This window comes from Strix uralensis, chromosome 1, assembly GCF_047716275.1.
Source record: "Strix uralensis isolate ZFMK-TIS-50842 chromosome 1, bStrUra1, whole genome shotgun sequence".
Classification (NCBI taxonomy): Eukaryota; Metazoa; Chordata; class Aves; order Strigiformes; family Strigidae; genus Strix; species Strix uralensis.
Genome location: NC_133972.1, coordinates 76,056,338 through 76,081,449, shown reverse-complemented (window position 1 = coordinate 76,081,449; position 25,112 = coordinate 76,056,338). Strand labels below are relative to the sequence as shown.

Sequence of the window (25,112 nt, the reverse complement as noted above, 5' to 3'; positions counted from 1 at the left end):
AGTGATTTGCAACATTCAGAAGAGGTTAACTGGTGGTCAGTTCTCAGAACAGGAGAGCTCCGTGCTCTCCTTTGCCAACACCAAACTAGACACCCAGTAGTCTCTGGTACAACTCTTGTCCAGGCCTGGGCCTTGCCCTTTCTGCCCGATCCTCTGCATAGCTTTCAAGACTAGGCAGAGTGCATTTACAGAAGTCACAGGCTTTGCCTGAATTCCACTGATGCCATATAACCTGTCAAACCCCACCTTGATTAGAGTTCTAACTACTGGAATTACTTTTATTAGGGATGTCTAATTATACAGCCAATTTAATTACAAGGACCTAGAGTTAATGCTTGCCTGTTTTAACAGCTTGATCTTGCTGAATGCTTTAAATCAGATGCTTGTATTAACATCTATTTACACTAATTTACAATCCATTTGAGCCAGCTGCCATAGGGTGATGGATTAGATGTTACTAATGCAATTCTGTTAGCACAGAACAAAGTAATCTTGGGAAGTGAGGAAGGTTTGTACACTGGTACAGCAACTGGCTGTAGTTTTCTCTGAAAACACTTGTGCACACCTTCCTTCCTTGTAAATGACATATAGGGACAACAACTTTTCTGCAGAACCTCTGAAAGTGAATTCAGTAGCATCCATTTGTTGAGAGATGAAATTTTCATCTTTAATGTTCCTAATGCATTTGACATTGAGACAAGCAGCTCTTGTATTCACAATTCATTGCCTAGTTGCCAGCCACCACCCCCCTTGCCTGAGCAGCAGTCTTTCAGAGCTAGCCTAAAATAATCTTAGGTCTAGGGCCTCAAGCTTCAGGCCCTGATTAACTGTATTGACAATAGGACATGCTACTCTGCAGTCATCTGGTTTAAATAACAATAAATTAATTTTAAAAGGTTGTAAAGTGACTTCAGTTCACACTTGCCAGAATAGAGGCCCATGGATTCCAGAGAGCTTTGGTCTGATCCCAGCACTGTCTTACATCCTTCAACTTACTGGTGGGGGTTAAGCCAGCGCACCAAGCTGGAAGTGATCAAGCACCATATCTTCCAGAATGTGAAAGTGGAGTCATAAGTCAGTAAATATGAATAGCTTCAGTCAAAAAAAAGAGACCCAAACACATCTAATTAAGAACTTTCCTAGACAGGACTGCTAAAGCTCCACCTCTCTCTACTCTCAAGTTGCATTTTTTATTGCTCTCATCTCACTGGAAGATAGTGCATGTATTTAGGGCAATTTACCATAGGAAAGTTCAAGTTAATTCTGAAGGCTATTTTACAGTTGGAGTATGTCAGCTGGTTTAAAGTACACTGCCTGAACAAAGGGGGTTAATGTCAGTTTTCTTCCCTCCCTTGAAATTTGCAGGTACCCAAGGAAACTTCATTACCTCTTACAATGTGACACAACATTCAAGACCATAAACATGAAAATACTTCATACTATATTTTCAGTTCAGAAATGCCTCAGATAATTTCAGAACAAAATTAAAAGTCTTATCAATAACAAAGTAGATTTTTAAAGTCCTTTATTAATCTGAATATAAAAAGACAGAAGTTGCCTACGATATAGGACAAAGCTCTTGCTTCATGAGGAAACAAAGTTTTCTTTACAAAGTGAAAAAATAAATACCCTCTTAGAGTAAGGTTTATATGCTAATGTGTCATAAAAAAGTAGAGTTTTAATATTTTGACAAAATGTCTGTGCAAAGAAACAGATGCATAAACACACATTACTGCTACATTAAGGCAATATGAAAAGTATAGTCAGAAAATTTCAGTAAAGTGACAGTGTACTTTTCTAGCTTTGATTAAGCCAGTATTGCACCCAAACATGGTCTCTAGTTCCCTCTGTACCCTGGAGAATACACCAGGAAACCAGAGCCCAAAATGCCCAAGTAGGGGGGTGGAGATTAAAAATTTTAGCAGGAAATGACCTACTCAATAAAGATGTTAACTGAAGAAAGCATTTAAAGTTATACACAACCATTATTTTAGAAGTTAATGGTACATGTTTAATAGTTTAAAATCAGTCTCCAAAAATAAAGCCAACTTAAAGGGCAGCTGACTGTAGCTCCCAAGACCACCAGCCAAGGTGGATGTGGGAAACCCCGGAGTACCCTGCCCATCAAGAGCTGTGAATGAAGTCCCACAGCAGTGCTTCCACAGGGCACTGCCAGCCAGACGACTTTTCTGACCCACCCTCAACACTTCGAGACTAACTTGTCCTACCCTTCCAAAGCTATCTTCTCAGAATTGTTTTCTATTTAATAGAATTCCAAGTTAAACACAGCTGCTTGATGAAGCCTTGTAATTTTAAGAACCTTTTTTTTTTTAAAAAAGAAGCTCTCTTTAAAGCAGTTTACTAAAAGCAGAAACTATGAGCCATACTAAACTGGTATTTGTAAAAGCTAATCCTACTATTAAAATAAATGGAGTGACTGTACTAAAAAGGATTTAGAGTGTGTAAAACAAAAGGCTGCATTGCTCTCGCTGGGTATATCATTATGTGTACACCACATTTCTCCAGGGTTACCTAGCTTTGCGGCAACAGCGCCATGCTACAAACTTAGGCATCGTTCTCCTTTTAAGTAACATGAATCAATTACACTTCTGCTCTCAGAGAGATGTCCCAAACCATTTTGGACATGTTGAATGAAGAATATTTACGTTAAAAAATGCAGTATTTTTGCTTTTGCTCGTGGATACGTGCCAGAGTCATTGCCTTCTTCACAATGGTTGCATTTCATATTAGTGCAGTTCAAAGAGTACATGATGGGTTTAAAGTGTATACGCAGATCATATCACAGTCAGATTGAGAAGACTGGTGTGGGTTGGCAAGTACACATGCTGGACATGCTCTACACGAGATCTGCAAACAGGACACAACTGGAAAGGAAAACCATTAGGAAATTAGTTTACATCATATTTTGATAGTCTACACTTACTGGAGACTTCTCTCCACATACACAATAACAGAGCACTTTTCCATAATCTCCATATTTAAAACAGGGTATTGTGAGAAACATGCAGCTAATTCTTACCCTCACTGCAAGTTAAGTTAGCACAGCTAAAACATTTCAAATACATCTCAACAGAATGTTCTTTGGAATTAGTTTACCACAAACAAAATTTTTAAAATAAGTTTTACTAGAGTACCAGCATAAACATATTAATCCATGACACAAGCATACAGGAAACCAAAACTTGCATGTATTTGGTAACTCATATCTTAATGGCATGGCAATTACCTGTAACTGGGCAGCACAGGTCTTGCAGCATACTGTGTGGCCGCAGGGACAAAAGGTTGAATTTATTTCTTCTTCACAACACACCATACAAAGCATGGACTCCTTCAACTTCCGCAGCTTCTCTTGCAGAGCTTTTGTTTGTTGGCAGCTAAGACCCTCACAATTGTCACAGTTCATGCTACTTTCCGAAGACTTAAGGGGGGAACTTGGTGGGGTTTGGTCACTTCTTGAAACAAGATCCACAATGCCAGCATTATAAAGAGCTCGCCTCGCATGATCATAAACTTCTTTTGATGTTCTTTTAATGTCAAAGACATATTTTTTACCAAGATTAATGTTTTCATTCAGGAATAAAGATGCTAGGTGGCCCTTTAAGTCTCGACTATACTGCATCATGACAGCACTGGTGACAGTGTCACACCTATAAAACAATAGGACAAACGCAAACTTGGTTAGTTAATACCAATAAACCTATCCCTACAATAGCTTCCTCTCAAAGTTGAAGTAACAGCGCTCAAATTAAAGAAAATAGAGTAGTCTGAGCTAATATCTAAGCTCTTGAATGTTGTTTGCATGACAGCTCTACTTTGAAAAGTGTAAAAAGAAAGTGACAGTTATTTTACATCTTCAAAAATGGCAAGTGTCTGGTCAAATAGAGTCAGCCTATGGAAGGGACTTAAGGCATTACACTAATATTAACAGCCAACACTTGCTCAATCCACAGTTCAGCTTGGCAACCCCTCTTTACATGATCATTTTTAAATACTGCATTAAAGAATTCCAATTAACAGTCTTTGGCGTAACAGCTCTTTCTTTAGACAGGCTCTCAAAAACTTTTTATCAGAGAGTCAAGTAGTCTTTAACCAAATTCCCATTCAGTACTCTACACACTAGTATAATATCATCTGAAGGGAGCCAGTGTGAATGCAGCGTAGAAAATTAAATTAAGCTATTTGTATTTGCAACCGAGTATTTCAGCTACCCTAACCATGCTCATCACATCTCAATGATATAGTTAAGTCTGCAGAAGCCTATTAAGGCATATCACATCTCTAGACAACATGGGAAACAAAACAAACAGAACGCAAGGACTACAGCCTCACCAAGCCTAACATCCATGATATAAGATTATGGCCAAATGCTATTGCCTAGCTAAAATTCTGCTTAACTTAATGAGAAACTGAAGGACAGCAGAATCACAGAATCATCGAGGTTGGGAAAGACCTTGAAGATCATCTAGTCCAACCATTAACCTAATATTGACAGTTCTCAACTACACCATATCCCTCAGCACTATGTCAAAAGTTACAAGCAGGGACAAAGATCAAAAAGTTAAGACTGTCTAAGAAGTTATGTAATGCTTTAATAGCCTGGAAAAAAGTACGAAGAGTGCAAATCAGCAGCACAAGGGCATATAATTACAGAGCAGAACAAGACACGCTTAACATCAGGCTCACAAAATAAGGAGTGGTTAGCTGCTGATTAGCCACAGTGGTTAGAAAGGCAACTAGTTGATGTTAATTGCTGTAACTGTATTAAAATGATCTAATGTGAGAAGCTGGACAGGTCTTTGCCTTGTGTATGTACTTTCCTCTGCTTTAAGACCAATTCTTTGGATTACTTCTTACAAAGTAATTGAAATGATATGTGGTAGTTAAGTTTAGAGAAAACACCACTAAGTGTTTCTGACAGTTAGTTCTACTGATCAGTGTTGGGAGATCACAGTAGGAATGAAAAGGGATTTAAAAATATCAGTCATCAACAAAGGAGTATAGCACCCCTACCTCAAAGAACAATAGGATAAAGACAGTGGATAGCTGCTAGCATCAAAATCCTGGGCATGGAAGCAAGGACAGAGGAATTGCAGGAAGATTTATATATATGGGATGGGATGGCAGCATATAGATAACTTCTAGCAACTGCAGGAACTACAGGACAAGCTAAGGAGGAACAAGGAATACATGTGCACAAGCTACACCTACATATTCTGAAGGACAGGATCTTCTCCTTTGTTCTCTCATCCTCCCTCTTACACAGGGAGAAAAAATATATATATTGCTTATGAAGTATCAAAGAACACAGTAAGCTTACATTCTGAAGTGCTGTTATTTATAATGGTAGACTTGAGAAATTTTGCTTACTTGTCTTGTACTCCCACCCCACAAAATAGGAAGCAGCAAAAACCTGTTCAGCTTCTGGACTTAAGAGGAAAGTAAAGGCTGCAAAAAATGAAATTTTGCAGAGAATTTCTGAAGTGCAGTCACACTGCTGGCTGCTTTAACACTTAAATACTGTGAAGAGCAGCAGCAGTTGACTCTAGTGGCAATACTGACCTGTAAAATGCATGCGTCTCTGTAATTGCTCTATAGAGTCCACTTGCTGCCCTTGTACTGATCATCTTAAACAAGAGAACTACACTATTACCAGACTCCTTGGTAACAGTCAGATATACATTCTTCCCCGACTGAGTTGCCATTTGAACAACAGGATAAGCAATCCTATAAATTAATATAAAAAAGAAAGGTTATTTATCTTTTAAGGATAAGGGCATTTTCCACAAACTACTATGGTGCACTTTTATCAGAAGTTAGTGATCTGACTGTTGTCTGTAATGCTGGATTGAAGATGTCACCTCAAAAATACATATAGAAGTCAAGAGTATTAAGGCCAGTTGTCTTGATTATAAGCAGGTAGTGTCCTCAGACCCTACATTACAATAGTTCCTTTTAGTCATTCATAGAACAGTTTTGTATATTTATGTAAAAACTGGAGGAATGGTCAGTACACTTCTGAAAAATGGAATATGAAAATGGTTCCACAAAACACATACCTGTTGATAGGACTGAAGTCATCTTTACAGATGGATATGCCTTCAGGTCCAACACCAATAAGGAGTCTTTGCCCTTCACTATCTCTCACTGAATGCCACTCTACCCCATAGTTCTCCAGTGTTGTAACAATCTGTAGAACCTGGTATTCAGCAGAAGCTTGACTTAGACCTTCTAGCTCCTTGTGCTTTGCAATAATGCTGTTGATAAAAAAAGGGTGGGTGAATTAACTCAAGTATGTGCTGTTACTGTTAGCAGCTTGTTTTAACACGGGTTTTTAGATGACCTAGTTAGATTATTATGCTCCTGACCTGCTTTATCTGGCTATAAATTTCAGTCATCATGAACTGGGAAGAATTGAGAATTACCAAAACATCCTGCAAATGTTCAGGAGACAGTAGCATGCATGTGCTTAGAAATTAAAAAGCTACATACAATCAAGGCTTTCCAACTCACCTCCACCCCGCCAATGTATTTACCTGAACAACCACCAAGTTCATAACTAAAAAAAATCACCTACAGAAAAGCATGATATACTGAGTTTCTTGATATTCAGGAATTAAGGTGTTTCAAGAACCTTGTTTATTTCTCAGTGTAAGGGTACTAAGCCAGATAAATTCTTCTTACTTTCACAAGTGTAGGTCTAAGACATACTTGCCATTTGATTACCCTGCTCCAAGTATTTAGATACCTATACTTCCCCAAGTAGAGTTCAACAGCTTTTGCTTTTCACAAAGAAAAAATACTCATAATTGAGCTTAAAAATGAACTGAAATCAGAATATTAAACATTCAGGTTGTATTTTGATCTCCAAAGCTATCTAAATTATTATTTTTGTTAACACCACAAGAGACACCATAGCATCTGCAATTAAGGGCATAATAAAATCTCATGCTTTTGGTCTCCAAAGAGGAGCTTATATTAGTGCTCTTTTTACCTCTCCAAAATGGTAGTGGTGAGCTCTTTTGCACACAGTTCTTCATAATTGTACTTGGCAGTGTTCTGGTTATAATCTCCAAACTTCATCTGTGCCAACAATGCACTAAGTTCAATTGCATGCTCTGAAGAACACTGAAGATGACCAGCCAGAAGATCTTCTTTTATATGCAAGAAAAACATATGCCTGCAATGGAATCAGAAACATTTGCTTACACAAGATGTTAAAAGATGTTTGTAATCAAGGTATGTATCAAATAATATCTCAGATATGTTTGGTAACCATTAGTTTGGTCATCAAGAATTTGCAAGGAACATACCAAGCAGAGAAAGTCTGGCACAAGGGAAAGGAAAGGGCCTCCATCTTACTATTCAGGTATACTTAAAAGATGAGGCTACAACTGAAGATGGTATCTAAGTGCACTATTAAAGAAACAAGCACTCTAATATCATGTTCTTAAGAACTGCTTTAACTCCTAAGGCCACTTAGTAATTTTAATTTTGTGAGTAAAATACCAATTAAATATATTTGGATTAGTTTCCTATGTTTAAATGTCTTCAGTTGCCATTTACAAATTATTCTGCATTTCAGAAAAGCAAATTTGTGAAGAGCAACCCAAAACAGCATACACACATCTTTCATGCAACAGCAGAAGCCACACTTTCTCTACACAGCTGAAATGCCTCTGTCACCACAGTCAAAAGGAAGACAGTGGTTTTGCCAGTGACATGATTAACAGAGTAACTTGAAACATCTGAAAAGAAATTGTGGAATAAAATACAAGAACATCTGCGTAAGCATATTTGTCAGATCAACCTTTACACTTGGGACCAAGGCAGGTTTGACAACTAGCTGAAAAATTCGAAGCTGCTCTTAATTATCTAGTAGGTCAGTTAATTAGAGAAATCAAAATTTCCACCAACAGCAGTCTGCTAATTTCCCCTATAGTCTACCTTAACTTCTATAAATTCATCCTTATCTCCCCTCAGGGAAGACAATAAAAATTTCTTAGCATTTCTTCTTAAGACTTAACATATTTATGGAAACCAGATGCAGAAGCAGTTATGTATCACTGAAAAAAATAATCTTTCAAGAAATGAAACCTAGTACCCACAGGGATATGCCTTAGCTTCCACAGTAACAGGACACATTTTATTTTTTTCTAAAATTAAGCGTAATCTACTTTTCTTAAAAAGCTATACTGAATCACTCATCACTGAAGTTCAAAATGCTAGTAAGTGATTAGCTTTTCTTCCAACAGCAATTTTGGATAATATCTATATCCTGTTGTAGCACCCTACAATTCCATGCACACCAAGCAAATAGGGCTACTTTTTCCACCACTATGAACAATTACATAACTTGCAAAATTTGTGTTCATTTTTAGCTCTACTATGGTGAATACCGCAGCTAAGAAAATACTAGCCAAAAAAATGCCCCTTATCCAGAACTTTTGCAATCAGGAAAAAACAGGTATTAAATTATCCCACAGGCTGCTCTACACTCCATTTCCTACAGCAAGTCACAGGTCCAACACCTCCTTTTGCAAGCAGTTTGAGGCACAATAGAGCTTCATTGCAGTTGCGACACAAGTGCTTAATTGCATCACTCTGATGTCGAGACACCAGTCTACACTTCAGGAGTTCTACTGGGGGTCTGGTGGAAGCCAATATCCTCACTCTGTGCAGGATGCAAGTCTAGGCAGCAAGAGGACCGGAACTTCAGACCATATAGTTGTGTCCACTGCTAGCAGGTTTTTCCTTGGTTAGGCTTTTCTTGGAGCAAGTCCCAAACCTCTGCTCAAATCCCTTTCTCCTACCTTGCTAATTCATAACTTTTGCCTTGACCCACAGAAAGGCCTACGTGTGGCTTTTAAATGCATAGGTTGTACACAGTCCTTTTGGGGCTCAGCCCATAAATCCAAAGTATTTGATGAATTACTAAAGCGCTATGGCCAAAATAAATTCAAATAGTAGGCATGTCCCTAATTCCAATCAGCACTTCCTAAAATAGATGGCTTTTCATGCACTTCTGATCCTGTTAATACCAGAACAGGTTTTCCAGTCAGTATAACTATGTACTAATTACATGTACAGTATTTCAAAGAAATATCTGACAATTTTCTTCTCATTAACTGACACATGTTTACAACTACCACACCTAAATGCTTGTATCTTCAGCTTATTTTATGCATATGACAGCACTGACTACACAGGGGAAAGTTAGTCTTCTCCCCTTGCTGGGAAGACCTTAATGACATCAGGAGTGGAGCTGAAAAACAAAAGATTTCTCCTGCAGATACATTACAGAAACAACTACAACAGAGGCATGGCTTGTCACATTCCATTACTAAAAACTCAGTAATGGCATAGGTAAACAAACAAGTTTAAGGCACAACATGAAACAGCATCACATCAGCTAATGTGCATTAACTTCCCATAACTGACTCCTACCACATAAAGGAAAGCATCTCAGACTAAGCTACTTAGCATTTTTCTGATAAAGCAGACAAAGGTATGGCATGTATAAGGGATAGTTATTGCAAAGTAACTAAAGCTATGCAAGTTCATGTCCTGGCTTACACTATGGTAAGCTATTTCCTTGAGTCAGAGAAAACATACACCCATATTTAACAGGCCATCTCACAAAGTCATTGGTCTGCACCTAGAAAACCCATTGCTGGCCCAAACCCATTGCCTAAACCGCACCCATAATAGGTCAGAAACTAGTTAACATATGGCCTGCCATGAAATGAGTTTCTGAATGACTTCATACAGATCTGCTACAGCAGCTGCCCTGAACAAAAGTTCAAGTAGCAAATTCACTGGGGTTTTTTTGGGGGTGGTGTCCTTAAGTGTGTTTGAGGAAGTAAAAGCATCTAGAAACTGAAAGACAGCAAGGGTTGCAAACGTTTTATACATCTGAAAGTGATTCAGGTTAGTGCAGATGTTGATTAGCCCATCCAGCCTACGATCACACTTCTCCAAAGTTACATTAATATCCATTGCAAAATCATCTCCCTTCAAGGTTCAAAACTAGCCAGAATCTGATTATAAAAACAGATTTTTCTTTACACAAAAATAAAAACCACTTTTTGATCCCTAAACAGAAAGGCAAAAGAATGTGCCTTTATTTCTGGATGAAGTCAAACAAAATTGAAGCATTGGGAGCCTTGAGGCACTTCCTTAATTCTGCAAATTCTAAAGGACCCAACAGATTGTCTGTAGAAAACCTGGCCATATTACAGATTCTATTAGTTACCAGAAAGGATTTATGTAAGTTTTTTTAAATTAGATTGTGACCTAATCACTTAATAGCACTTAATCTACTGTCCCTCCTCTCTCTCTAGAAATCTCTAGATACAATAAAAAAATTGTTAAAAGCTCTTCCCACCTCTAAAGATATTCAGGTTGTACAGTAAAAGGGTACTCAGTTTTTCAAGGAATTATTTTAGTATTTTACATGTAATGGAATTTTTATCTAGCAAGTTTTAAAGCAATGAACTATTTTAAAACTGAAAACTGAACTGTTTAATAACTGAAGTCCTCTAAAGGTTACACTTTCAACATTGCTGGCAGAATGTCTTAGTTCGATCACCATGTAAGAAACTAATTGTTTTTGTTTCTGCATCATTCACCACTTCAGTTATACATGACACATTAATATAACCTGTTATGAATTTGAGGAGTAACTCAAGCCAGACAAAAGGTATGTTTCCTACCCCCCTCCCCCAATATTCTCCCAGCACACACTACAGCTTTTTACTACTCTTGCCAAAGTTTCATTTCATCTTTAAATCTTCATAGAAAACAAGCCTTCAAACTCTTGAACTTTGCCAATCAATTGTTGTGGTTCCTAGTCATCTTAACACCTGCTAGATATGTTGGGACATTGAAAAGTAGTGGCAGCTTTACGAACAGAACTTTCCATTGCACTTGTAGCCTGAGTTCTACACACGACAGCATTAGTACAAAAGACAGTCTGTGTAACCTACAACAGCATTAGTTTCCCCCTTGAACCTCATGCTAGCTAGATATTCCTGTATATTCAATTATCGAACATTTCCTTTGAGTCTGGTAGTTCAAAACAGTACACAGGAATACTGATTAGAGGACAAAGCATCAAGTTTGCCAAAGCTACGCTTCATTAGTCACTGCCCAGGCAGAACTTCTTCCTTTCCAAAAGAAAAAAAAGCAGTTTTAGCATTAGAATAGGATCATATGCTTTCTTCAAGCACTATTTACACTGCTGATTTCCTATTCATTTTGTATTCTTATTTTTGCCCAGTGCTTTTTGTACAATTTAAGTTCTATGTGCATAAAGCAGTCAGTAAAATCAAATATACAGTGTGATTAAGGTATTTTAGTTGCACATAAATAATTTGATACAAATGCTGCAGAAAGGGGAGGCTGCAAAGAGATTTCAGTAGATGGCCCATTTTACAAAAAACTATATCTACCAAACCAGTGTCACAAACCCAGACATCACATAAATGGCTTTTTGCCTCCCTCTGAAGAGATTTATGCAGGCTGACTATACAGCACGCCACTACCAGAAACAGACGTCAGTATTTCACTACAATGAAATTTCTACAGGAAGCAAGTCACCTAGTTAAGTGTTCATCCAACTGAACTGACAATAACAACCCTACAAAACAAGTACTATTACAATTGTAGAGTATATGTAATACAAGATTAATTTCTCTAACTCATTGAAGACAATTATGTACATTAGGAATCAAAGTTCTGCACTGAAAACTTTGTTTCTGCTACTTTTTTAATCAAGGAAAGGAAACCAGGGCACATAGAAATCTAAAGACTATATTAAAAGTTTTAAGGTCTAAATTTAGCTGTCGGGAAAAAGTGACAAACCCCGTCCTTTACCAATAAAAGTATCTGTATATGACTAATGATTCCTAAACTAGAAATAAAACCAGAAGAACCTATTCTCTTGGCAGACTACTGGCAAGAATCTTAGCATACACCCCAAGCAGCTGTCTGTTCTCTTTGGGGTACGACACCCCTTACCACAGGGTGAAGGCACTTTCCTACTGTGAAGTAAATTTACTCTGCAGTCTAAAGGAATCAAAATTAGGAGTCATAATTGTTCTCCCTAAAAGATAAAGATCTCTAGATCTACAGAATATAATTCTGGTTTTAAAGGCAGCTATAAGGCCACTCCATATGAAAAAGCAAAGCCGTTACAATTAGGTTCCTCAATATCTTTGTTCTTATTTGCTCTCAGCAGAGTGGGTGAAAGGTTACCAACTGCAATTCAACTCTGATTTAGACAGATCCATTAAACTCACCCTGGTGTCTATTACAGCAGACTTTTATTGCATTGTAACTAATACCATGGCACTGCTGCACTGGCTAGCCAATGCTACAGGATAATAGCATGTTTTTCTGATTTTCTACCTACTACGTGTATAATATTTTGAGCAGCTGGATCCAAGTCAGTTCTTAGTTTTAGCTAATTCATCAATACAACTGGATTACACTGCAAAACCCATATACTTTGTAAATATAATTCAGATACTGCACACAACTTTCAACAGCTCCCAAAAGAAAAATTTCTTATCTCAAGGCTGGCAAAATACAGCTCTTTTGAATGTTCCATGAGATTGTGCGGCCCGTTAGAATCTGACATGTTATTTTAACTTGTCATGGCTTACACGGAATATTTCCTTTCCAATCATATTACGCAAGACGAAGAACTTTGCCCATTTTGAAGTCTTACTTTGCTCAAAAAAATGATTCACTCTAAAATTATGTCTCCTTTCCCTCGATCACAGCAATGTTGACTTTATCCTGCCAGACTGAGAGCCATTGTTCTCCTGGACGACCGTTTGGCACGATCTGCCTCCCGTGCGGCCCGGCAGACGCCCTCTCCGCGGAGGTGGCCCCTCCCACCGTTTGCAGACCCGCAGCCCGAGCACAAGGACGTTCAGCCCCGGGACGGCGGTGGGGGCCGATCGAGATCTGCGCTCCCGGGCCGCGCCCCGGCGCCGCAGCCGCCGATTCGCCCGCGCGCCTACCGCCGGGCTGCCGGCCGGGGTTACCGGCGGCCACTGACCCGGAGTTACCCCGCACCGCTGGCCCGGCGAGCCCCGCGTCTCCTCCAGCCGGAGTCTCGTCTGAATTGCCAGTGGTGAAGCAGAACCATCACTCCAAGCCCCAACGCCTCGCTGCGATGGACGCGTGTACAATAAAGTGTCGTAATAAATAAATCATAAATCATTCTCATAAACCCCCTACTTTTTACTTTTTTTTTTTACTAACTGCGGCATTGCCTATCAAGAAATACAGAAAACAGTGAACACAAACAGGACATAACCCAGAGCTTAATGATCTAGATCTTGGACCATCACATCTATCTTTAAGCAAAAAACCAGCAGGCCTTTTCAAGCCAATGGGATTTTCCATTCAAAAAAAATGTATAGTTACTCCAACTCCTCTAAACAAGCACCCTGTTCACATTTCAGACTTGTTTGTAAAACTCCAGTTGACAGCAGCAGATTAAATTTGAATAGCATTCTTGCACTGAGGCACTTTCATTCCACTGAAAGCCATTCCAAACTACAAAATCCTGTGGTGAAGTGAAATAAATTAGAAATTGAGATCTGAAGAACAATAGAAATAAGCCACTTTTAACCCTGTCAAAGGAAAGAAAGTATAGTAAGAAGATTGGTTTTTTTCCATGCAATTCTCCCATTCACAAAGCACTTAGTGGAGGTGGTTTGTTGCCACAGTGGTCAAAGGTACAATTACAGCCTGCTCTGCCTTTGCACTCTGTAGCAAGAAGGCTCCCTTGCATAAGAAGATTAAAATGCATGAGGTTGCGATCTTCCGCTGGATTATTGCACACTGATTAAAGATAACAGAAGCAGAGGGTGATGTTCAGTTGCCAGATCATCTTTTCACACAGCATGTAGAAGCCTGAACATTAAATTGCTACAGACATACACCCGAGTTTTAAATTTAAGTGCAAGACAAGGATCTCTAATAACGCAGTGGAACTGGGGTTGACAAAGCTTCCAAAGTATAGAAAAAAATGGTAACAACTCAGTCATGACATTCACTATTATCATCATGATGAAGCATATCAACAACATTTAGAATTACTCGCAGCTTCCCAGATTTCAAAAGCAGTCTCAACATGCAACTAATTTATATGTAAAAACAGCATCAGAGGCAGCAAGCAAAAGACTGGGAGACTTCCTCAGCGTTCTTCACACAAGGGACCAGAAGGCAACAGCTCTGCCAGAAACACCCTCTGCATCAGCTGTGGACATAACTGCTAAAGGAAACCAAGGAGACTCATCGCTATTTCTTCATCGACCAGCACTCTGACTTTGCAAGTAAAGGTAAGAAACAAGGTGTCAGCTGTAACTGTACAGCTAATCCTTGCAATTCCATGATAAGCCTACTGATTTAAAGTTCAGTGACCAGTTTAACAAGCTTGTCTTCTCCTTGATGCCACACATGCTTACATGCAAACTAAATATGAATGCAGTTATGTGCATATGTAAATCCTCGAGCAGACTGGAGTAGGGAAAAAAAAAGAGTAAGTCTACTGAAACCCAGTGTCAACACTACAGAAATATACATTAACGACAGGCCCTATGGAATTCTAGGTGTGCTACACAGACTTCTGGGCATACACAACTAAAAGGCAGCTATTGCAAATTTTACAACTTGTATTTGTTTTAGCAAGAACACTAAAAATACTCAGGATGTTGACTGAACAGCTTAGTTGAAGCCCCAGGACTATTCATGTTTGCAAGACAGAGTGACATTAAATACTAGTTTCAACAGCTGTTGGTCTCCAAAACTGTAAGCAATTCTTTCCAGAGCAGATTTTTAATAGATCTCTTCTGATGACTGAGCCTCAATTAATTTTAAAATTTTGTTAAAAATAGTTTTAGAACAGTCTTAATTCAGACACAAAAGAAAGCTTGTCCCACCTACAGCCTTTTAAAGTCATCGCCATAGTGGAGAAGTACTTGCTACTTTGACATACGTATACAAGCTCTGTTATATTCTAGCTACAACCTGTCTTTTAGGCCCTTGGGGTATGTTTCACCAGTTCAAGCTCTCTAACTTACACAACCTGCCAAGTCTTGCATTGACAGTGTTGAAGACAGGAACACAGGTGTCTGCAAAGGCCTTGTGAAGTTGAACAAACATTCATCAAGGATAGCATAAAAACATCAATCACACCAGCTTTAGGTTTCCTCAGATTCACCCTGATTTAGTCTGTGTGTGCAGACACATCCAACACACTCCAGGTAACCTCTTCTGTCTCATCAGGCATGAAACTGTGTTGCTCCTTTCATTCTACATAAAAATCCTTCATTATTTGGTTTTATACTTACTGAGAATATTTAAGAGGACAAGTTTCTTTAAGACTAAAAAGAACCCAAAGATATACCATGGATGGTAGAATTTATTTTTCCAAAATAAGATACATCAAAACTGGAATTTGGTTAGAATGCACTTGCCTTCAAGCTATTATATAGGACAACTCTGGTCTAACTTGATAGCATTCTGAAAACTTCAACCAGATTGATGAGCTGAAACCACTGCTCCCCAAAAGCCTCTCCCTTGCACAACAGTTCAAAAAAAAAATATATGCATGCTCCTAACTCAAAACATTTTTCCTATTAAATAAACACCAAATCATGTAGTAAGCCTCTGACCAAATTCTTTAGACAAACATTCTGTGTAGAACCACCATGTTGTATCCATGGTCTTAAATCTGCAAGCACCAAGTTAAGGTGAGTAGTGAAAACATGTTTTGGCATTATCATATAGACACAAGATTTCAATTTGCTCCATTTACATTAAAATATATATCTAAAACTAACAGGAAAAATTAGTGGAAAGGTCAGCATTAAACATATATGTGCACAGCTTTCTTTGATTACCACATGAATTGCAACTGAGTTATCTTCAAACTCAAGGAGGAAAAGTAAGTGTTCACTACTAATCTTAGAAGACCAGTTCTTGTGATTGGTTAACAGTAAAACAATTTAGTTAGCAGGACTGGCCACAGAAGAAGCAAAACAGCTGTTACTTTTGTAGCCTCAAAGGGCCTGGAGCTATTTGAAAGTTACTGTAACATAATACCAGACAAAAAGGAATTCAGCAAGTTTTTCACTCTGTGGGAGGAATTGTTTCCTGCTTTTCTGTACCAGTGGTTTAGAACGACCTAGAGTAACACCACCGAACAGGGGTTACTATCGGACATGCAAATACCATATAAATAATTTGCTACTGGTAGCTTAGTTTCTTCCACTTCCAGCACTAAGTGCTCACGGAATTACCTACACTCATTACTTACTGATAGCTACATAATAATATTACCAGTTTTATTTTTTTTTTTTATTATTTTTACAAAAGGAATAATACATTTATATAACACTAAGGTTTTAAAACTATACAGAAAACTCAAGCAAGACTACTGGAAGATGGAAGAAATTAAACCAGCGTGCAATCACTTTCATTGTTTTTAATTTCTGTAATTTATAATAAATTACATCTACTTGCAACCATCTCGATCTTACCTTGTCTGTTCCTGTAAGATAAGATGGGGCTCTACAAAAAACTTGACTCTTAATTTCAATCGATAAGGGGCTAAACCATCCATCTGCTGGGAGATCCTGTTCCTCAAATTCAGCCACAGATTCTCCCCTTTGCTGCCAGTGAACTGCAGTCCAAAATAATCAACTTCTATAATTCCCAACCTTCTGCAAACCTGAAAGAAAGAGGTTCTTATGATAAGGCTACAACATAACAATGAAAAGTATCACCTGAATCAAGTATTGTTTGAGACTGCTCACTTAAAACACAGAAAAATAAACCCTGTGTAAGCACCTTTACACAAAAGATTACTTAGTTACTTGGATTTTAAGTTGCATACAAAACAGCATGTAGACAAATATTAAGAATAAACCGGGAATTTCTCCACCAGCCCAAAGCCACATGGACTTCCATAGTTAAGCTCCATCCCCCTTTCTTGCCCCTAGGACAGGTGCTTAACGGTGTCAGTGGATTTCCCGAAGAGGAGAGTATCTGTTAATTCAACACTACAGCCGATAGCACTTCCTAGGCAAGAAGGACGAAAGAGTACAACCCACAAGTTTTATTTATATGCCACCAACAGGCTGGGCTGCTACGTTTGGCTCCCTCCGGCATCCTCACGGCAGCCGCCGCAGCCACACCGAGGCGGTAGCGACGGAAGGGCGAGAGCACCTGGACGACAGCTTCGGCCAGCACGGCCCCAACAGGCCACGGGGAACGGTGACGGCACGGCCCGGGCGGCGTCACCCGGCCAGGTGGGTCCCACTCGTGCCCCCCGCCCTGGGGACAGTTCGAGACGGCTGCGGCAACGGGGCCGAGGCCTGCCCTTCCCACCCGCGCTGTCAAGGGGAAGACAGCAGCGCTGGGGAGCCCCGAGGCGGGGGACGCTGCACCCCTGCATACAACATGGAGGGGGAATAAAAAAAAACAACAAACCACCAACTACAAACCCGAAGGGAAGCGGGGGGCTGCGGCGCCTCCCCGCCTCCAGCGTCGCGGACGCCCCCGCGCAGGGTTGCGCCGCCGCACGGCCCTGCCTCGCGCCACCGCCGCCCTCAGCGGCCGGGGGGCGCCGCGGGATGGCGAGGCCGCGATCCTCGACCCCCCCCCCCCCCCCCCAACTGAGGCGCGGTGGCTCGGGGATGGGGGGGAGAAGAGGGGGGGGGGGGACGCGCGCCCGCCGACTGTCGTGCGCGCCCGCCAGGCACCAGCGGTCTGCGCTGCCCAAAGGGCCACCGTTACCCGCGCCGCCCCCCCCCCCCCGCCCCGCGAGCTCTCGCAGCCCTGGGAGGCGGCGGGGCCGAAGGGCGGTGGGCGCAGCGCGGCCCCTCACCTGGTTGAGGCAGTCCTCGCCGTTGGCTTTCGCCTCTACCTCCACCTCCATCACCACCGCGTCCGGCCTGGTCACATAGCACAGCATGGCTGGGGCCAGCCAGCGCCGCCGCTGCCACGGACACCCGGAGCGGCTGCCGCTGCCGGCGGCGGGGAATCGCAGCTGTCGCTACAGGCTGAGGGAGGGAGAGAGAGAGGGGAGGTACGCGGGCGTCCCCGGCGGCCGCCGCCCACACACGGGCACCGCCGGCGTCCAGCCCGCCGTGCCCGCTCCCCCAGTGCTGGGGCTCCGCCGGCTCCGCTCGCTCCACATATACCCTCCCTCTCCCCCTCCCCCCACCCTCCGAGCGGCACCTGCGGACCAATCGCGAGGCGCCGCTCATCGCTGCGGGCCGCCGCCGCCGCCAATCAGCGCCGCCCTCACGGGGAAGCGGCGGCCGGCAGGGCGGTTGTTGTCGCCGCTCTCTGGCGCCCCCTGCCGGCGGGCCTCCCCCGGGGGCCGCCCCCCCCCGCCCCGCCAAGCGCCCGCCGCAGGCCCTGCCCGCCCGGGCTTGGCCGCCCGAGGGAGCCGGTCCTCGGGGCCCTCTTCCTCTTTAGCACCCGGCGTCTCCAATTTACCTTCCACCCGTCGTCACCTGCAACAGCCCAGAACTTCTTACCCTGGAATTACGTCCGGTTAAATCGCGGCAAAGTAAGTTCTTCTAAGGGAAGGTGGAGATCGAACCCACTTGGCAGGGGGGGGCTACAAAATTAATTGGAGAGTCAGTGGCCGTGAGCTGTGTGACAGCCAAATATTTTCAGGGCTCATCTCTAGGCTTTGCAAACCCACCTTTTCGTTGAGGGGGAGATAACACCTGGATTAATGCTCGCTCTCCCATATTCTCTTTGGCCTTGGTCCAGCTTCGTGTTATGCAGCATGCAGAGCACTGGAAATGTGGAGATTTTAAGAAGGACCGGCCAAGTGATATTAGAGCCTCCATGTGCTGTCATGCTAATGGGTGATGGAGCTTTCACACTGTTGAACTCTGTAGGTATGAAGCTTGTAGGTGATTCCTGGCCAGGGGAGGAACACCTGCGTGAGGCGAGCCTTTAGAAGTATTTGTTTCAGAAACATACCCAAGGTACATAAAGTAAAGTAGTTTATGGCTGCTTTAACAATGTAAATTGAAACGACAGGGAGGACTAAATACAAAATGCATGCTGTGTAGGTTCCCTGAAAGAAACACAGATCAAAGAAGTATGGAGCAGTGCAGTGGCGAGGAACAAGTAGGCTGTCAGGGGAAGAACTACGAGAGGAAACAGGGATCTGAAAATGCAGTGAAGGATAATGGGAAGAACAAATCACAGCACTAGTGCAGGCCTGAATATTAGCCTGCTCCCCTGCGTACAGGTCACTTGCTTCTGTTTGGGTATTTCTGCTGTGCTTGTCAGGGTTGTTAGTATTTCCAGTCCATGTTAAAGGGACTCTCAGAACAGATGCTCATTCTGCTGGGAACTCTGCAAACAGGAGTACATGGAGCTCTGTCCATTTTGTTCATGTGAGCCCTGTAACTAGAAGACTGCTCAGTTCTGAACCAGGCGGAACAGTAGGAGGCAAGTAAGAGTCAGGACTTGAGATGTCAAACCTGAATGGTGCCGCATTTCACCTGTACACTTACTAGCTCAGATTTTCATGCCCAGGTCTATAGTGTTTAAGTTGAAGAGCTTCAAGTCTTAAAAGACCAGACTCATAGAATGAAGGGTAGAAAAAGGGAAATAACATGAAAGGTGGATGAACAAAATTGCAAAATTATGTTAACTCTGTGATTTTATGAGGAAAAACCCCCTCTTTATGAGGGGATTAATTATGAGGGGATTAGCCACTAACAAAAAAAAAAATCACAAAATATTGTAGTATGGAAAAAAAGCCTGTATTCTCCACTTGTTCTTTAGTTTCTGTTGGAGTGGCTGCAGGAAATAAGGGTTTAGTTTTATTTAAGTTTTACTTCTATATATTGCGGTGTTATGGTATTTTATGTGATTTCCATATTTCTGTCATAATCAAAGGAGTCCTAGAATTGTTATGAAGAAGAAACGCAAAAACTGCCATGATGACTCATGCCATTAGTATTCCGATATCCTCTCCCTGACAGTAGCTCAGATCAGATGTTACAGAGGAAGGTGCAAGAAATCTTTATGTAATTGTGAGCTAATGTGCTTGTATTTTTTCTCTAGCAATAAAAAGTTAAAGCTGGCTTCTACCTAATAGATTAGCCTTTACTTATTTATCCATGTTACTTGTATACTAGGAATCAGTTCACCTTGTGCTAGGCGTTGTCCAGACAAATAGAAACAGATGGTTCTTGTCCCAGAGGTCTTACCTTTTCTCTATATATTAATACCCATTCTGTGTTTTCCTTTTATCTGATTTAATGTAAATGCAGGTGTTCTTATTATGTCTGTAAAAGTGTTATCCTGCTTTGAAATCTGCTAAACTGTAAGCCACAAAAATAGCTTGTGGCAGTAAATTGCATAGATTGGTTAAGCTCTGTGTAAAACAAGCATTTCTTTTCAAGGGTGTCATCTGGACACCGCTGTCACAGAAATACATTCCATTTCACAGTTCTCTCTGTGATGTTTTATTTGTGCTGTACAGGAGAGAGTAAAGGACTGAGTCCTGCATTAGCACACGGGAGACAGCTCTTGTTACAAGTGCCCGTTGCAACCCTTTGGGCTCGATCTGAGTGAGAAAACTGAAATGTTTTACAGTCTCCTGCCTGGTCTCTTTGACAAATCAACAACAGTCAGTGAGGTGCACTGTCAAACTGCTTGTACCATGGATGTTTACCCTTTGTGTATTGTAAAAGAACATTGTTTATCAACATGTCATCTCGGTGCTGTATGTCATAAAATGCTATGATGGGTCAGTCTTTTGCTATGGTGTCAATTTCTGCATAAGCATTTCACCTCACAAACATTAATATGCTTAAATTTCCTTGCCTAACACTTGTTGATTATTTTTCCTTGATGTAATCCCACTACAGGGTTCATTTTTGGTCTCATCCTACTTCACATAACAAATATTAGTTGTAGTGCCTCCTTGTCTGACAAGAAAAGCCTGTGAAAAGTCCAGTTCTTTGAAGAAGGGAAATAAAAGTTCCAGACCTTTGAATTTAGGCCCTAACATGGCAATATTGACCCTTGTTTCCAAAAAAGGCTAATACCTCTCCTCGAACAGATTTTTGTTCCCAAGGTTTCTCAGGTAGTTGCTTCCAACCTATTGCCATGATACTCCATCTTGTGAGGAATCCAGCAGAGTAGTTATGGTCTCTTTACTCAGATGTTTATGCAAAATCTTCTCTAAGATCCTCTGTTGCATTGCTTGTTGCCCATGGTATTGACTCTCATCAAATTCAGGATACTTTACTGCTACAGAATACGATGGTATAGGGTAGAAGGTTAGAAATGCTCAGCTCCTGTATGTGCTCAGGATGAGGCTTCATTGAGTGTTTAGAAGTACCTATCATTTATCTTTACTGTCCATTGGTGGCAGTCACATTAAAGGCATGCATGGAAGTACTGCGTTATTCCAGCTCTTGGTGCCAAAGGTGTGCTCTGCAGACTGTGAGGAAGACAATAACCCAGACAAATGATGAGCTTCTGTAGCCCTGTATTAAACAGTAGCCTGCCCTTCTCTAGGAAAGCTAAACACCAACAGACTTCTCACAGCGCTGGTTGTGTGTGGTGCCTTTTGTTCTAGCAAGAATGAATGGCTGCATGACAAAATATTTTTAATTGTAATTCCAGTTTATATAATAATCAGAAGCAGTACGAGGATGTAGACCCTGGCTTTCTGTTTCCCTGTTCTTGTACCTTGTATATGCTCTTCTCCTGTTCTGATTTATTGCTTTCACATTTTGTTTGGCTTAAATAAGAGATATTAAGTAGGTTTAAATACATACAGTTAGGCTATTGACAGATTGTTGAGTTACCCCCACACCCATCACAGGAGAGCCACGAAAGGCCCATCTTCATAAGACCAGAGGAGCACAGCGGGCACAACGGCAGGCAGGAACCCAAATTAAAGACTAAGAGGAAAGGAGACCTTGTTCGGTCCCCTCCCAGGGCTGTCCCAGCAGACCCTCAGTCCCAGTGTCCAGGTGTGAGACTCATCACCATAAGCCATGAGGAGCTGCTCTCCAGGTTACCTCTGGGACTAAGCGGGGTTGCTAGCTGGAGGTGTGGGACACATAAGAGGATGCAGGGCAAGAGCTTTTGGGGATTGTGCAGGATTTAATATGGGATGTTTGGGGGAGGAACCAAAGGCAGGACAAAGGAGGGATTTAGGCAATTTGGGCAGTAACAAATGTGGGATAAGGGAATAAAAGGGTTCATCTGTGCAAAGAGTTGGCTGGCCAGGACGCTTCTCTGGTGACGCCCTGCTCCTGACCAGCACAGTCTCTTTACTAAACTCCACCTTCAACTGTTTTCCAGTAAGAGGCTCTTTACTCCCTGCATGTATGTGGGGGGGGTCTGTGGTGCAGCAACTGGAGCGAGTATGGGTGAGACTGCAAGCAAAGATCATGCCAGACGAACCAGTGAGTAGGTAAAGTGGGCTGGGGGCCAGGATGGGTCTGGAGGTCTCTAAGGGCCACCGCTGGGTCTGAGAGTGGCTGCTGGTCTGTAGCAGTGAGAGCACAGGAGGGTGGCTATTGGGAACAGGGGAGTTCTGGACAGCTCTGGCTGTGTGTATGTGTATGTGTGTGTGTGTAATGGTCTGTACCAGCAGCTGAACTAGGACTGTGGCCTCGAGAGCTTGTATGTCCAGGTGGCAGCAACTGGGGAGACTGGGATCCAGGGACAGCTACTTAGACATACTGTCTAAACCCTGCTGCTGGAGGGCTTCACTTTGTAGATATGTGTATATATATTCCTACAGATGGAACCCCATCCTGCTCAGCCGGAGCAGGGAGCAGGATGAGGCTGGTGGTGCTGTCAGTGTTGGTGTGAGTGCTCTGTGTGTGTCTGTCTGTGATCTGTATGGCCAGTGGTGTATATATGTATCTTTGTGGTGTATATATGTGCTCTGTGTGCTTGTGTCTACTGGGAATACATGTTCAGCCTCACTACTGGTTGGACCTGGGGGCATGGAGTGGCAGCAGCCTTGCCTCTATCAGGCTGCTGCATTAGGTATATTTTCCACTAACACAAATCCTTAGAGAAAAGCACTGGAAAGCACGTACCACACCTTTGTTACTTTAGTTCTGCTTTCCTTTTTCTCTTTTTATTTTCTGACTGTCTCTTTGTATTCCGTATCAAACTGAGTAACCAAGGACCAGGTCAGCACAAATGCATTTTAGGATGATTTGAAATGAAACTGAGTGGGATCACGTGCCTGTAGTCAGTCTTTTCTGATATCTCCTCGCTGGGTAAAATTGCTTTGTGCATGAACACAGCGGTAGTGTCTAGCTTCTTTCTTGTCACTGTCAAGGCTGCTGGTCATGTTGCAAATGCACATCACTCACATGGATGATGATCTTCTGTCTGAGAAGTGTGGAGGGAAGCATAAAATTGAGGATCTATTCTGACAGAGATGGTTCCCTAGGGGAAACACCATCATCCATCAATAAACACCCAAACACTTTCTTTTCTACCTGAAAGATTCTTTTAGTGTTCTCATATATATCATGCCCCTGTCTGAACTTTTTGAAAAATATTCCTCTGCTCCACACTGTCCACAGTGCTTAATCAGCTTCTATGGAAAAAGTGCATGTCAGTGATTGACATGCTTCCCCCAGTGTTGGTTCACCTTTACCAATATAATGAACATAAAATAATGTGCTAAGATTGTCCATGCAGCTAACAGGCCATGAGGTGACTGTTTTATGAAGCATTATCTGGAGGTCACCTCCAAGACTCTTGACAAAATTAGGAAAAAAAAAAAAAAGGTAGGGGTGTCAGTTCAATCTTGGGGTATCTGGTCTAGGGCATTTTAAGAACATAAAAACGATCCCACCAGATCAGACCAAAGATTCACATAGCCCTGAATCCTGTTCCTTGGCAATTTAGTCCAGTGGTAGATGGCATGCTTAACGTGCAAGAGGTACTTGTTGATGCCTATATGCTGCAAAGTGCCCGAGGTCAATACCTCATGGTATATCAAAGAGTGTAAGAAGTTGTTCTTATTCTTGCTCCCCAGAATCCCCTCCCACCTTCCACTGATTTGCAACTCAGGGACTCCCCATCTATTATTGTGTTAGAGAAATAATTTTGTCAGGTAGAATTGCATTTCCTAAACTCCAAAATCTTCACAGTTTGAGACCAGACTCATTGCAGAAACCCTATTCTTGTTGTTGGGACATGTATAAGCTGCTTGTGAAATCTATTCATTCCATTTCATAACCAATTTATTTATAATTAATAGAAGAAAGAAATCTCTCAGTCTGCACTTTTTCAGAAGCTCCTAACATCAAATCACCTTTGAATTTGAACTTGTTTTCCAGGTCATCGATTCCATTTCTGAGCATTTTGCTTCCTTTAGTGTTTGTAGAATGGAGTCATCATTGATTATTTTCATGTTGTTAAAATGTGCTCTTGTGGTCTAGAATCAAACCTTTCACAAATTAAATTCCCACTAACAGTTGTTCCTACTACTGTCACTATAAGCTCATATATTAAAGCTGTTTGCCCTTCCTCGCACCACTTTCAGAAATGCCAGGACATTGAGAAAAATAGGTTGGCATTTAAACAGATTAAAATATGAAGAAAGGCTTGGTATAATAGCTATTTTTATATGTGTCAAACAACCAGTAACCACATTTTTTAAAAATTTACGTATATCTAGGAAGATTTTACATTGTCATAATAATAAGTCAGTTCCACAAAATACAAAGGGGTGTAATAAAAAAAAATCATATCAAAGGTATTTTTTTATTCTGCATTATCAGAGCTGTCAAACATTGATTTTATAAATCTTGTAGTATAACCCTTGTGCTTTTAACTCTGTCAATCAATCAATATAACCCTTTTAATGTGCTTTTATTGCAAATAGCACCTAACAAAGAGACTTGACAAAATACATATTTCTCTATTTTTGATTGATTTGATCTGTGCATTTGACCTCACTTTGCCTATACTAATTTCCACTGTTTCTCTAGTGCAAGCCCCATCAGTTGTTTTTCTGAAGAAAATGCAACACACTGTCA

At 41.4% G+C, this 25,112-nt stretch overlaps 1 protein-coding gene across 1 annotated transcript; it reads right to left on the bottom strand.

Annotated features, from left to right (window-relative positions):
- Positions 1-1,508: 1,508 nt before the first annotated feature.
- On the bottom strand, positions 1,509-18,238 carry MYLIP (myosin regulatory light chain interacting protein). Its single transcript, XM_074871331.1, has 7 exons — positions 17,930-18,238; positions 16,581-16,771; positions 7,013-7,198; positions 6,078-6,275; positions 5,581-5,745; positions 3,248-3,668; positions 1,509-2,885 (listed from the first exon to the last, which is right to left on the bottom strand). The coding sequence occupies exons 1-7, from the start codon at positions 18,014-18,016 to the stop codon at positions 2,796-2,798; spliced, it is 1,338 nt and encodes a 445-aa protein (XP_074727432.1). The 5' UTR covers positions 18,017-18,238; the 3' UTR covers positions 1,509-2,795.
- Positions 18,239-25,112: the final 6,874 nt, after the last annotated feature.

What these genes read in the sequence shown, in the direction of transcription:
- MYLIP (XM_074871331.1), bottom strand. Translation starts at nt 18,016, where the DNA reads ATGCTGTGCTATGTGACCAGGCCGGACGCGGTGGTGATGGAGGTGGAG. An exon ending in GCGAGGACTGCCTCAACCAG is followed by an intron (nt 16,772 to 17,929) that starts GTGAGGGGCCGC and finishes TCTTTCTTTCAG; the next exon opens with GTTTGCAGAAGGTTGGGAAT. An exon ending in CCTGTGCTGCCCAGTTACAG is followed by an intron (nt 2,886 to 3,247) that starts GTAATTGCCATG and finishes TTTCCTTTCCAG; the next exon opens with TTGTGTCCTGTTTGCAGATC.